General features: G+C 36.6%; 1 protein-coding gene across 1 annotated transcript in view; it reads right to left on the bottom strand.

Moving 5' to 3' along the window:
• Positions 1–237: 237 nt before the first annotated feature.
• The window catches only part of LOC148948250 (dosage compensation regulator mle-like), a 46875-nt gene continuing 32920 nt past the window's right edge, over positions 238–14192 (bottom strand). The window contains exons 6-8 of the mRNA XM_089094243.1: positions 13140–13458; positions 2847–3133; positions 238–1795 (exon numbers count right to left, since the gene is read on the bottom strand). Of these exons, the coding sequence (XP_088950369.1) occupies positions 543–1795; positions 2847–3133; positions 13140–13458 (1859 nt within the window). The 3' untranslated portion in view covers positions 238–542. The remainder of the gene's footprint in view (positions 1796–2846; positions 3134–13139; positions 13459–14192) is intronic.

The following is a 14192-nucleotide window of genomic DNA, read 5'->3' as shown; positions in this document are numbered from 1 at the left end:
GCGCATTGGGTGTTTTGATTGGGTTGATCAGTGAGAGGGGAACAATTGCCCTCTCTCTTAGATTTAAAAAAAATTAATTTCTAAAATATACTTCATTGAAAACTGCTTTGTTTTCTTCATGAGCTCCCCTCCTAGATTTAGAAACTTCAATTTGCCCCTCCCCCTCCTCCCTAATTTTTTGTAAATTTGGGCCCTTACAGACACAAGAACCCAACTAAAACTAGACAGAAGGCTAAATAAGTGTTGGAATAGATTTAATCCCAACAAAGAGAAACAAAAGTTTATAGCAAACATGATGGTAGTCCTAGATAAAGATATTCTAAAACCTGAATGAGGACCAGATTGAAAGATTTTGTTATCTCTTCTCAGATATCCCATTATGAACAATTAAATTCAAATAAGAAGGAAAAAATGGGATTTAATCTTGTAAATAATGCAATTTATTTCAGATAAATGATTATATGGAGCTGTCTAGAGAATAGAGCAAGAGAAAATGGGCTTTCTACAGTTGAAACATCACTGATAAGCCTATTAAAAAGAAGCTACTGACCTCCCAATCCAAAGCCCCCATAACTACCTCTAGAACCTCTTGCTTGCCAAGGTCCCCGAGACTGGAACATATCAGAGCCCCTTGAATTCCCCATATTATAGCTTTGGTTCATTCTATTGGATGCATAGGATTGTCCAATAGAGGTAAAATCAGAATTCTGACCTCGTCCAAAGCCACTTCCTCCTCGCCATGAACTCCTTTCAGTTCCTGAAAAAGAGGACTGAAATCCGAAACCGCCACCCCGCTTCGGCTGTGAACTGAAATCGTCCCTGTCAAAATTTTGACGGGGGGCAAAACCTCTACCTTGGCCGTTATATCCACCAGGGCTGTTCATACCCATATCGTCATATGGTCGTTTCACACCCCTTCGATTATTCATGCCACCTCGATATGATTCTCGTCTTCCAGTTGTTGAACTGGCGTCTTCCATGCCTTCTCTACCCGCATCAAACTCGCATAGCATTTTGACAGTTTTAACGAGATGTTTATCCTGTTCTGACAAAGCGTTAGCATATTCAGGATCTTGAGATACAAGCAAGATTAGCTTCTCGATACGAGGACGCAGAGCAACAATTTTTCCAGCAACCAAAGCATCCATTTCAAGATTGATCCAATTATCCAGACGCACTTTACCGTCAATATATTCAATTTTCTTCGATGCAAAAAGGAGTAACTGCAAAGGAGCAACCATAGTCATTTGTTTACAAGATACAGCCTTTGTGCGAATCTTTTCACCGAAAACGAAAAACGGTGACGGAAATTTCAATTCAAAGATACTACAATTTACCGATGATTTATGTACCAAAGCCACCTTGGATTCAGTAGTTAAAACCTTCCGTTTTTCTTTATGATAACAAACATTAGGATAATGACCAAATGCAATGAGTGAGGTCACTACATCTAGTTCGGAATCTGGACCAAAATATGAATATGTTTGAGGAACAAAGCTTATTTCAGGAAATCCGAATTGTATCATCAGATCTTTAAGCTGGCGCTTTGCTTCTGAGATAACGGTCAGTGTTGGATTTGAAAGCATTTCTCTCTCACAATATTGCTCAAGGAAATACTCTTTGGTCTCGCGAACTTCTTCCCATGAGTGGTATGCATTAAGTAGAGCAAGATGATCAGAGTTCTTGTCACCAGCAAATCTTCTCTGTCGCCCTGATAGCCTTTTCTGATCCACAGATGTCAGGAAGACTTCGACAGAAGTTGAATCAGTGGCTGCTATTGTTGCAATTGCATCCCCTAGGAAAAGAAAACAACAAATTATAAAAATCTAAAAAAATCAGGGAACCGGGGAGAGAAAAAGAAAAGAGAAAGAGAGAGAGAGAGAGAGAGAGAGAGAGAGAGAGAGAGAGAGAGAGAGAGAGAGAGAGAGAAAGAGAGAGAGAGAGAGAGAGAGAGAGATATTGAGAGAGAGAGAGAGAGAGAGAGAGAGAGAGAGAGAGAGAGAGATAAAAAGAGACAGAGACAGAGATTCCAAACTTTGGACACTCGAAAAAATGCAAGGTATTTACATATAATGTCCGAATACAGATAAGGATGTGTCATCTTATCTCTGCTCTTTGTGATTGAAAGTCCTGATTTATAATTCGTCTTTGTAGAAGAGAGTAAAAAGAAAACATCGAACCAATATGTACAGTGTGAAGATCCTCTCTCTCTCTGGAGTCTCTTGGACTCCAAAGGTACTACTCAGTGTTTAAGGGTACTAGACAGGTTAGGCATATCCGAGGCATGATCGAATACATTTGGAATGGCTTAATTTTATATTAACAACAAGGAATGGCCCATAGCCTATTCTATTTGTTATATTTTAATAAACGCTTGGGGTTTTGTTTGCACTCCGTTATTTTTTGTTTATGCCCCCCCCCCCCCCACAAACCGTTGCTTTGTAATAAACACGCATCTGGGAACATTCTTCTGGCAAAAAAAAAAAAAAGATTCCCCAGTTTTGCAGATAGGAGCTTGACACCTCTACAGAAGAGTTCTCTGATACGCTGAATCTGATGGTGTAATTTTCGTTAAGAATCTTTGAATTTTAGGGGGTGTTTCTCCTCTTTTTCAAAAATCAAACAATTTGTCTCAGGCTCGTAGCCTTTGATGGGTAACACTAAAATTAATGAAACATATATGTTTTGGAATCAGCATAACAGGCCAATTCTTTTGATATATATATATTGGTATCAAAATTCAGTTTTTTTAGGAGTTTCGGTTATTACTGAGCCGCGTCGCTCCTTACTACAATTCGTTACCACGAACCGTTTGATATTTTATAACTTATATTAACCTGACTCACCTGCGTTGAATAAGGAGCTTAAAACAAGCATTTTCCCCAATCTGGGCTCAATAGGAAGCTTGGCCAATATCTTTCCCAGAGGAGTCAAGCTTTCGTTTCTCGTGAGACACTTTAAATCCCGCAAAGTGGCCTCTGCTTCAATAACAGCATCAATTGGGGGCGGTTCCATTGCTTTACTCAGAAACAGGGATATTTTGCCGAGTCGAAGTAGTTTAATTGACAGTGCAATCTCATGAAGGGGAGTTCTGAAAATCTCTGGGGTCAAATGGGGCTCTAAGGCTTCGTACCTGAAACCAGAAAAATTTATTAAACATCTCGACACTGAATGTTTAATTATGAACTTGTAGGCACATCACCCCACTAGTGCGATACACGAATCCGTGCAATAAATTTCTTAGGAAAAAATTGAATAACTTCCTAACGAAGGAAAAACGAAGATAATTCCAGCTAGAGAAAAAAAGAACAATAGTAAGCAAATATTCTCGATCGTGACCTCCACTCAACCGTCTTCAGTACAAAAGGGAGAGAGTGAGTAAAAAACACAAATAAAAATCCCAAGGACAAAACAAAAACAGAACCAACCTTAAAAAAAAACAACACAACAACACCACTAAATTCGAAGAGACCCCCTAAAAGCAACAGCGAAAGGGCACCTGAATAAAAGCATCAGACCTTAAACGGTTATTCAAATATGAGAAATGACTTTATGCGAGGCTTTTTGGAACGCCACTGGCTTACAAGGTAGGGCAGAGCAGGGTTGACCCCTGGATACGGGGTTGATCTGGACATTCTAGTATGAACACGTAGTGGCTTAGCAAAAATTCTCAGAAATCACGATAGGTACACTATCTATTATCCTATTATCACGCCAGACACACAGCCATGTTTCGTATTTTTCAAAAAATTAGTTTTTGAAAGTTTAGTTTTGGCACATTTCTTGGGCTATATATGAAATCATCAGGTAGGAGGGGGGGGGGTGCATTTGAGATGAATTTATTATTATATTTGATAAAAAAAAAATAATCAAAGAGTTTGGTCACCTTGTCCCTTTATCAGTCATGGATTTTTGTATATTTACCAAAGCGGCTCACACATGAAGATTTTATAGCAGACAATACAGTGTCGCCTATTTGATTTTTCTAATTACTTCGACGTTGCAAGCAGACACATGGGGTTGGACCGGATATGGCGGTCAGGAGCTGGCTCGGGCGTTTATCATATCTGCCTAAGCCGACCTGGTCTCTAAAAGGTCGGTATTTAGGGTATAAGATGCACAAATGAATCGTTGATAATAAGTATTTTCTACTACCTAAAAATAGACTGCAACTACAACTGCATCCATGATTCCTTACTCTGAGGCCAAAAACCCTCGGCCTTTTCTTATTTGAAGCCTAGTAAAAGAGTGAACCATTATCTTTCCAAGGAATTTAGCATAATGCTATGACATTATATAGATAATGATATACAAGACATCAAAGTAAAAATCTGCTTTCTTTTTTGGCCAACTGAATAATGTTTGTGAAGTTTCGTTATTAACTATCAGAAACCACTAAGTCAAATAAAAAAGCTAGTATGTGAAGTATGCGTATGCAAGGCGGTTGTCACTAGGAGTGCTAAGTCTAGCGAAAGGAAGCGGATGGTTCAATACTAGAACTCTCCTTGAATCTGTTAATCATTCTATTAAACATAGGAAGCCAGACAAAACGTGTCCTATTCTTCCACTTCTGATTTCAAAAGGGAGCAATTTCAATCCACAGACTATTAGCTACTGCAAGAGTAATTCTCTCTTCATTGCTCACATGAGCTACAAACCTTGGGAATAGCAGTCTTAGTCCCTTTAAAGTGTGCACTTCGACAGAAATGAATGGCTGAATACCAATCCTGGGCAACGAATTTTTTTTTAATATTAAGTGGCAGTACAAAAGTACAAATATAAGGAAGAAGACAAACATACTTTTTCAGCAGCAGCAACCTTTTAAGAAAATCGAAATATATTTTCTTGTGATTATTATCTATTCTAATCAGCAGTTGTACCACACCAATTCTGCTCAAGACATCCTCAGGGCTATACTGTGGTGTTTATCCTCCCCCATAGTATAGTGCAGACGGTTTGATATCATCTATTTTCCTGACTTCGCAGCTTTTCCTGGAAAAAATTAGCCTAGCCGACATTTTGTTCAACAGAAATTTCCTCTTTTAACAGGGATATTTTCTCGGATCAGGATTTTTTTCCCTCAGCAACAGCAAGAGAGAGAATGGTAGTCATAGTGCCTGAGAACCCAAGCCCCTTGGATTCTGAGGGGCCTCAGACCGACGAAAGACCCAGAGTCACTCCTGAACATGTTCGACCTTTCCCCTGAGTGTCTACTGTTGCCGTTTAAGAGCAACAAACCCACAATAAGGACGATCCCAATCGAGTCCTTATATCCCAATTATGTGGCTGCGATTCATTTTATTCTTGTGAAGTTTGTGTTTGGCAAGGGTAGTGTAGAAATTGTTTAAATTGCTCACATAGAAAGTGTCAATCAAGGTGATTAAGGGATTTCCTTCATGAGCAACAACGGACACAAATTCGTGTATCCAGAGATTCTGGATAAGACAGACGACGTTGTTTTTATACTTCTTCGTTAAAAAAACTCGGAAGGCAGAGAAAGAGCCGGCCGAGGATTAGTCTGCCATAATCACAAATTGTACTGGCTATGGTCAATAGGTTTTCATTTTAATACTTTTATGTTAATTTTATATAGCTGAAGTCACATTTTTTTTTTTTTTTTTTTTTTTTTTATAATTTTGTGCATATTTGAAATAAAATATCAGAAATCTAATGATTCAGCATAGTAATCGCACCAGTGCTAGAACCACCCAATCCTGCTGTTTGACAATTTGAAAAAACAAAAAATCTTTCTTCCCTTTTAATGAGAACAATCAGAAAAATGTTTTGAAGAAAGTCAAACAGAAACGCATTTTATGCTGAAGCCTAAACTATAGAAAACATGTGGTTTAGAAGAAATGCCGTTTCAAGAAATTGCGACCTGGTCAACCCTGCTCTCCCCTATGTTGTTATCAAACAACTTTTGCGAAATAAAAATGTATGAGTAAAAGTTATATAAAATCAGAATTGACAAATTCATTATAAATGGGGTTCAGATAAGTTTCTTTGGTATCTATTAAGGACGACTTTTTTGGGTACATGTTTCTTGATTTCTTGTTATTAAGGCTTGATTTGTTTTATTTTGTCCTAAAGACTTTTATGTGCATATTTTATTCATTATCATTTCATTTTATTTTACTGAGGACGGTTGAGCGGAGGTCTCGACTGCAATATGTGCATACTATTCTTCTTTTTTCAATGCCTGAAATTGACAGAGTTTTGTTTTTCTTTATTACAAAGTTCTTTCATTTTGCCAGGCTTAGCCAGCGTGGTCTCAGAAATTATTCACAAATTACCTAGGAGATTGAAAACCTATTTTGGACAATCGTTTAAAAATATTGCAAAAAAAGGAAGAAAAAAGGTGAACCGAAAAGAAGGAAAACATGTAGGCTAAAAAATGCCGGAACCCTTTAGAAATGCTAGCAGTGTTCCATAATGAACTTATTTGACTGAATAGACACATTTACTTCGCCAATTGATTCATCATGAAAATCTGACTCAGCATGGGTATTTAGCCGAACTTATAGAAAAACGACTAATAAACAGAAAAAATATATTATCAAGCAGGTCAAGAGAACTTGATGAAGTCCTTGATATCCTAGTCCTTGATGAAGACTTAAATACGAGCCACTTGGCTGGATGATTCTCTAGAACACATTGAATCTACAAGACTATTTTTAAGCTAGTATATTTATATTACAGGTATTAAATAATAAAACAATGGGGAAAATTCGAAAATAACAGATAAAAAGAAAAAAAAGATTGGCAAAAGCAGTCTATCTAGTATTTGAAAATTTGAACTACTATTTTTTAAGTTTACATTGCACCTGTTCAACCTTAAGAAGGAAGAAGAAGAAATATAAGGAAGAAGACAAACATACTTTTTCAGCAGCAGCAACCTTTTAAGAAAATCGAAATATATTTTCTTGTGATTATTATCTATTCTAATCAGCAGTTGTACCACACCAATTCTGCTCAAGACATCCTCAGGGCTATACTGTGGTGTTTATCCTCCCCCATAGTATAGTGCAGACGGTTTGATATCATCTATTTTCCCTTCTTGTTTTAGTTTTATTTCTGTGTTTAAAGCTTTTTCCAATAGGCAATGATTAGAAGTCCTCCAAAAAAAAAAGTCCCCCCAGATCCCAAATCAAATTCCAGTGAAAGTGTCATAGTGAAAGATACCCATCCTGGCTGGTCAAGCACCCTATCTCAAAGTTCTAATGATAGCTCCAAATCGGAGAATAGGACAATGGTAAGTGTAGGGGCTAATGTAACCATAGATGATAATGGGTTTCAAGAGGTCCTCTCTAGAAGTTCTAAAAAAAGGAAAAAAATCTCCCCAATTAAAAGCATTTCCCCTCTCCCTGCCCAAGATCCTCCCTCCAAAAACTTAGGAATTTACCTTAAAATTACTCCCACTACCCCCTGTGAAATAAAAATGATCACTGCAATAAGAGTTGCAATTTTTAAATTGCTAAAATCAATGTTCTCTCTTAACATTAACCGTGATGGATCTCTGCTAATAGCTGTAGAAGATCAGAAATCAGCAGATACAATAATTAACCTTAAATCCCTTCTGAATAACCCAATTATTGCATCTAATTGGAACCCTAAACAATCACCAACAAAAATAGTAGTTTATAATGTTCCCCCAGAGATATCTACTCAGGAGTTAAAAGAAGGCCTTTCAGATAGGGCTGAAAACACAATCCCAGTTGAGTATGTTACCCAACTTGGAAAACCCAACTCTAATGGCCTAAAAACTAGTAGATCCTTCTTATTCACACTGAAGGATAAAATTGATATCCCAGAAAAATTATTCCTATTTGGGCAAATCAAACCACACAAGGAATACAAACCTAAGCCTATTCAGTGTCAGAAGTGTTTGAAACTGGGACACACAACAAACAAATGCAATGAAATTCTCCAAGAGTGTAGTAATTGTAAATCTTTCCATCCTAAAGAGCTGACAACTTGCAACAACACTCAGCCTACATGCATCAATTGCAAAGGCCCACATGAATCTACAAATAAATCATATGGCCCTGCATACAAGAAAAGAGCTCTAACACTCCAAATATCAACAGAGAAGGCCATCCCATACCCCTTTGCAGCAATGGAAGCAAATGCTGCCCAACAATACCAAATAAAGCCTGTAATGAAACCAACCAAAACCCCCAAGTCAAATGCCCCCACTGCATCAAGCACCCCTTATAAAACACCATCTTCTAAGCCCCCTAGCGCAAATCCCTAGCAGAAGGAATCACCACGCCAACAAGCCTACGTGTCCGGTGAGATGAGGCCAGCCTGGCCCTCCCTCCCAAGAAGAAACAAACCAGAAACACTACCAGGAATCAATCCCTTAACCAACAAACAGGATGCACTACCAAAAATGCAATCCCCAAACATATGCTTATTCATTCTAAACTGTAATGCAGTTCAGGCCGTGAACATACATCCACTACAGAAAACAAAAATTATTGCAGAATTGGCAAAAATCTACATCCCAGATGATATGCTCATTCAAGCAAAAAAAGATCTTTCTTTACTTTTAACAAAGCTGAACATTGATACACAGTCATATGAAGAATAAATCAACAACAAAACATTTATCAATACTCCAATGGAATGTAAGATCACTCACAGAAAACAAGCTAAATGAACTAATATCATTTATGAATAATAATTCAATTAATATTGCTTGCCTCCAGGAAACTCATTTAACCCAAAATCAACAAATTAAGTCTCTTGGATATACGATCCTGAGAAAGTATAGATAGTAAGAGAGAATATGAGGTGTTGTAGATTTATTAGTTAATAATAATATAAAATTTTGTGGCATCAATTTTCCAGATTTTGAAAATGATGTTGATGTAATTTGTATAAGTGTTTGGCTGAATAATTTAAAAACCTACATAATAAGCTTTTATAGCCCTAATGGCCAAACTACAGATGCCAAGGATTTCTTTAATTATATAAATAATTCTAATATGTTAAAAAATATCATTATTTGTGGTGATTTCAATGCCCACAGCCTTTTGTGGGGGAATAAACCTGCAAATAAAGCTGGTAAATTTATTGAGCATATGACTTCAAATAATAATGAATTAGTTGTTGCTACCCCTCCAAACCTGAATACTTATTTCAACCCCAAAACTGGCAATTTCTCCACAATTGACCTACAAATTGTGTCTTTAAATTTTTTGAACAAAATTTACATAAATAAAATTGATACTCTATGTACAGACCACTTTGCTATAGTTTGCTCCCTAAATGAACCTGCTGAAACTTTATCTCATACATCCAAATATATCAACACTAAAGCAAATTGGTCTATTTTCCAAAATAAGCTAAATGATGAAATTACAAGTTTCACCCAAAGTTCATGCATTTCTAACACAACAGTTGACACACATGCTGAAGCGTTGACATCTTTACTAATAAATACAGCTAATCATGCTATCCCCAGGACAACACCTAAGAAAACATTCACTAAACAAATTCCTAAAGCATGGTGGACAAATGAGTGCCTAAATAAATGGAGGATAAAAAAGGCAGCTAGGACAGAATTCATAAAAAAAACAACACCTACTACATATTTAAAAAAATTACAAGCAGAATCTAATCTAAAAAGGAAGTAATAGATGCTAAATATAAATACTGGAATAATTTTGCAAATAATCTCTCCAGAGAAACAAATGAGCCAATTATACATAAACTCATAAGCCACATATGTGGGAAAAAGACTTCTCCCAACCCACTCCTGTATGAGCTTATACATAATAATACCCATTATGACAATGATAATGGAAAGGCTAACCTATTTGCAACTCTTTTTGTTAATAAGCTAACATCAAATAATCAAAGCAAACTGTCCACAATTCTTATGAACCCTAGTTACCTACCACCCCCAGGATGCGAGTACATAACTAATCCATTTTTAATCCAGGAATTGAATAATGCAATACATCATATTAGGTCCAAAACTAGCAGTAGCTATGACAATATACACCCTACATGGATAAAGAATCTCACACCTTCATACAAACAAGAACTACTAAATTGTTATAATCACGCTTGGGCATCTTCTAGGTTCCCCAGTATATGGAAATGTTCGTCCCTCCTACCAATCCTAAAGAAAAATAAACCAAAAGATAACCCTGAGTCTTATAGGCCCATAATGATTACACCTGTGATGGGGAAAATAATGGAGAAAATGATTTATCACAGACTCCTCTGGTTTGTTGAGAAAAATAACATGATCCCACACACTCAAACTGGATTCAGGAAATACCACTCCTCAACAGATGCTTTTATTTTGCTAACAAATGCAATAAATGAATCTTTCTCAAAAAATAATATCCTAGTGGCAGCTTTCCTAGATTTTGAAGGAGCTTATGACAATGTGAACCACCAAATCCTTTTAAATAAACTTGCAAACCTTGGAGTACCTCCTAAGCTAGTATCCTTTATTAAATCCTTCATAGAAGTGCGAAGTTTCATTGTTTGTGTTGGTTCAGCCTCTTCACCCCAAAAGACAATTTCCAAAGGCCTACCTCAGGGAGCAGTCCTCAGTTGCCTCCTTTTTGCCCTATATCTCTGGGACATGAACCTAGCCCACACGAATCTACAATATGCTGATGATCTGGTGCTATGGTCATCTGGCAACACCTTTCAGATAGCACAGTCAAATCTGCAAAAGTCACTTTTCCAGTTTGAAAAATTCTCTCAACATTCAGATTTACCCATTGCACCCACCAAGTAAAAAATAATCCAATTTCACCGGAAGCGAAACCATGTTAATGCAAAACTAACTCTAAATAAAACAACTATTCCAGAAGATAATAATATTAATTACCTAGGTCTCATGCTTGACCAAAAACTTAATTTCCACCTCCACATTTCAAACACAATAAAAAATGCTATAGAAAAGCAAATATACTAAAAAGACTTCTTTCCACACCCTGGGGTTGTAAGGAGAAAACCTTACTCCAGTTTTATAAATCACACATCAATCAATCAATCAATCAATCAATTTATTAATACTAAAAAAAAAACAAAACAATTACAAACTTAAAATTTAAACACCCCCAAGAAGCTAAGCTTGTACAGGGCAAAAAAAAAAAATAACACAATATTATAAACCACTAGGAAAAAAAAAAAAAAAAAAAAAATTAGATAATATACATTTATTAAAATAGGATAAATAATAGTAGAAAATTGGATAATTATTTTAAATATATTGAATGAAAAAAAAAAAAAAAAAGACATAAATGTGGATAGAATGCAAAATATGAAGAAAAAAGGGGGAAAATAATATACTGGAAATACCCAGCGAGAAAGTGCCTTTGCAGAAAGAGATAGAGGGACATCAGGAGGGATGGAGTTCCATAGTAAAATAGATTGATAAACAGGAGACCTCTGACCTGCTGTCGATGAACGCTTAGGTAAAATGAACCTGCGATAAGAGCTACGTAAAAAAGAAGAGTACCCACCTGAGCCTGACAGAAAGAAAAACTGCTGCAGAGATGGTGGGAGTCTACCTAGAAAAGCAGAATGTGCTAAATAAAGGTAACTTTTACCCACAATACGATCCAGCGGAGCTATTCCAGTATCATTATAAAGATCAGAGGAAGGGTAAAAACGAGGAAGAAGAAAAGTAGCCTTCACTGCCCTATTTTGGCTATACCCCATATTGACTATGGGCTCATTGTCTATGGTGCATGTGCAAAGACCCAGATGCAAAAAATTGAAACAACACAAAATGATATTATAAGTCTCATATTTTGTCTTAGGAAACCCACACGCACCAAGTTTCTGCTTTTGGAGAGTGGATTAACAACAATAAGGGAGAAAAGTAGATTTCTCTTGACAAAACATCTTACAAAAATTGAATCAAATATCTCACACACATTACATAATTGGTTAAGAAATCCAGCTATGCATAGAGGTATTGCAGATGAGTATGCAAATGTTCAACAAAAGTTCCCTGTACCTGCAAAATCTAGTGCACCTACTTTCCCCCAATTCCCTCCATGGAATTGGTCAATTCCCATAACAAATACTGAATTTTCAAAATGGAATAAATATTCAAACCCCATTGCTTTTGTCAAGAAAAAATTTGCAGAATTTAATACAATTACCTATAAAAATCACTTCCAAATATTTGTTGATGGGTCAAAAATGGATGAGAAAGTTGCAAGTGGTGTTTTCCTTCCTCACCTGAAAATTGCATTGGGAGAGAGATTATTTAATAATTTATCTATAATGTCTGCTGAGTTAAATGGCATAATCATGGCATTAGAACACCTTAAGCAAAACCAACCTTTGATTGAAAATTCGAATAATATTATCATCTATTCCGACTCTTTATCAAGCCTTGAGTTGCTGGCCTCAGCTCCTCAATATAAGTTGGACATTGACACTTATCATTGTCTCAGTATTATTGATAATCTTGCTTCAAGTGGCATAAAAACTTACTTTCAGTACATTCCTAGCCACTCTGGCATAAGTGGTAATCATCAGGTTGATGAAATAGCAAAAAATGCTATAAATATTGACCAGCCAAGTGGGAGACCAATCCCAATTAGAGATATTTACCGATGGAGGCTATCAGATATTAATTTTAATAAGATTAATCCTATCCTTTCCCCCTTTCCCAATAAGTATCTTTCTAAAATTTATCATAGAATTCGTTCTGGAACAAATGGACTAAATTTCCTTGCATTCTCATATAAGCTTTCTAATTCAAGTGGTTCAATTCACCTGTAACCTCTTTGCAGGCATTGTAATATGAATAATGAAACAATTGACAATTGCCTAATTTAATTTAATATGATGACGTATGAACAACATACATTGCTTTATAAACTGTTAAAATACATCAAACACCACAAAATCCCACTATCAGCCAAGAGCCTAGCCAACTGTACCTGCACACAGAGCATAGAAATCGACATCTATCATCTTATATTTGAACTCCTAGAGTCGAAAGATCTGCTGAAAGATATGTGAATATATCTAATAAATATGAGGCAATCAAGCCAGTAGCTCTGTAGCCCACAGAGTGAAGCAAAAGGAAAAGGGCTAAATAGTTATACTGAAAAGCCCGCCTGCTGTTAAATAGAAGAAGAACATACCTTGACCGACTACATAGGAAATAGCATTTTCCTGGTCGCACACGGCCTGCACGTCCTTTCCTCTGCTCCAAATTACTTCTCGATGCCCAAACTGTGGCATAGACAACAATAACATAGACAACGTCATTGATGGTAACGGATGTTTCAGCAATATTTGTTGATAAAATGACCTTTGTGCAACCAGGTGGAGCAGGTTGGAACACTCTTCTCTGGTCTTCCCTTGGAAGCATAGAGTGAAGCGGAAGGATGAGAAAGTCTCTTGAGTTAAAGCGTGGGTTTTCCATTAAGCGCCGCATAAGCATAGATATGAGATTCCAACCTTCAAAAAGGAGTGAATTTCAACTCTGTTGAAGTTAGACAAAAAAGAGAGAGAGAGCGAGAGAGAGAGGGAGGGATAGAGACAAAGAGAGAGAGAGAAGGAAAGAGACAGAGAGAGAAAAGGAAAAGAGAGAGAGGAGAGACAGAGAGAAGGAAATAGAAAGAGGAGACATAAAGAGAAGGAAAGAGATTGAGAGGATAAATAGGGAAGGAAAGAGAGAGGAGGAATAGAGAGAAGGAAAGAGAGGGAGAGGAGAAATAGAGAGAAGGAAAGAGAGAGGAGAAATAGATAAGGAAAGAGAGAGAGAGAGGAGAAATGGAGAGAAGGAAAGAGAAATAGAGAAGGAAAGAGAGAGGAGAAATAGGGAGAAGGAAAGAGAGAGGGAGGAGAAATAGAGAGAAGAAAAGAGGGAAGAGGAGAAATGGAGAGAAGGAAAGAGAGAGGAGAAATAGAGAGAAGGAAAGGGAGAGAGAGATATAGAGGGAAAGAGAGGGAGATAGAGAGAGAAATAAGTAGGTATCTGCTATAATTTATGGTTCATAATAACAGTTATACTAAACGAAAAAGTTTCAATATTACAAATTAGTGTGGCCTACAAGTTCAGTATTCAATTACACCTTTGGCTTTAGTAGACCAATTTCAGAAACAATCCTTATCTGTCCAATTTTGCAAGATAGCCATTAAAACAATTTACTATAAAAAAAAACAGATAAATTTTCATTCAATATGCCAAC

The sequence above is a fragment of the Artemia sp. Qi Xiang Cuo genome, chromosome 9, assembly GCF_049724085.1.
Source record: "Artemia sp. Qi Xiang Cuo chromosome 9, ASM4972408v1, whole genome shotgun sequence".
NCBI classification, from domain to species: Eukaryota; Metazoa; Arthropoda; class Branchiopoda; order Anostraca; family Artemiidae; genus Artemia; species Artemia sp. Qi Xiang Cuo.
The sequence above is the reverse complement of the archived record's forward strand: the minus strand, read 5'-3'. Positions and strand labels throughout refer to the sequence as shown.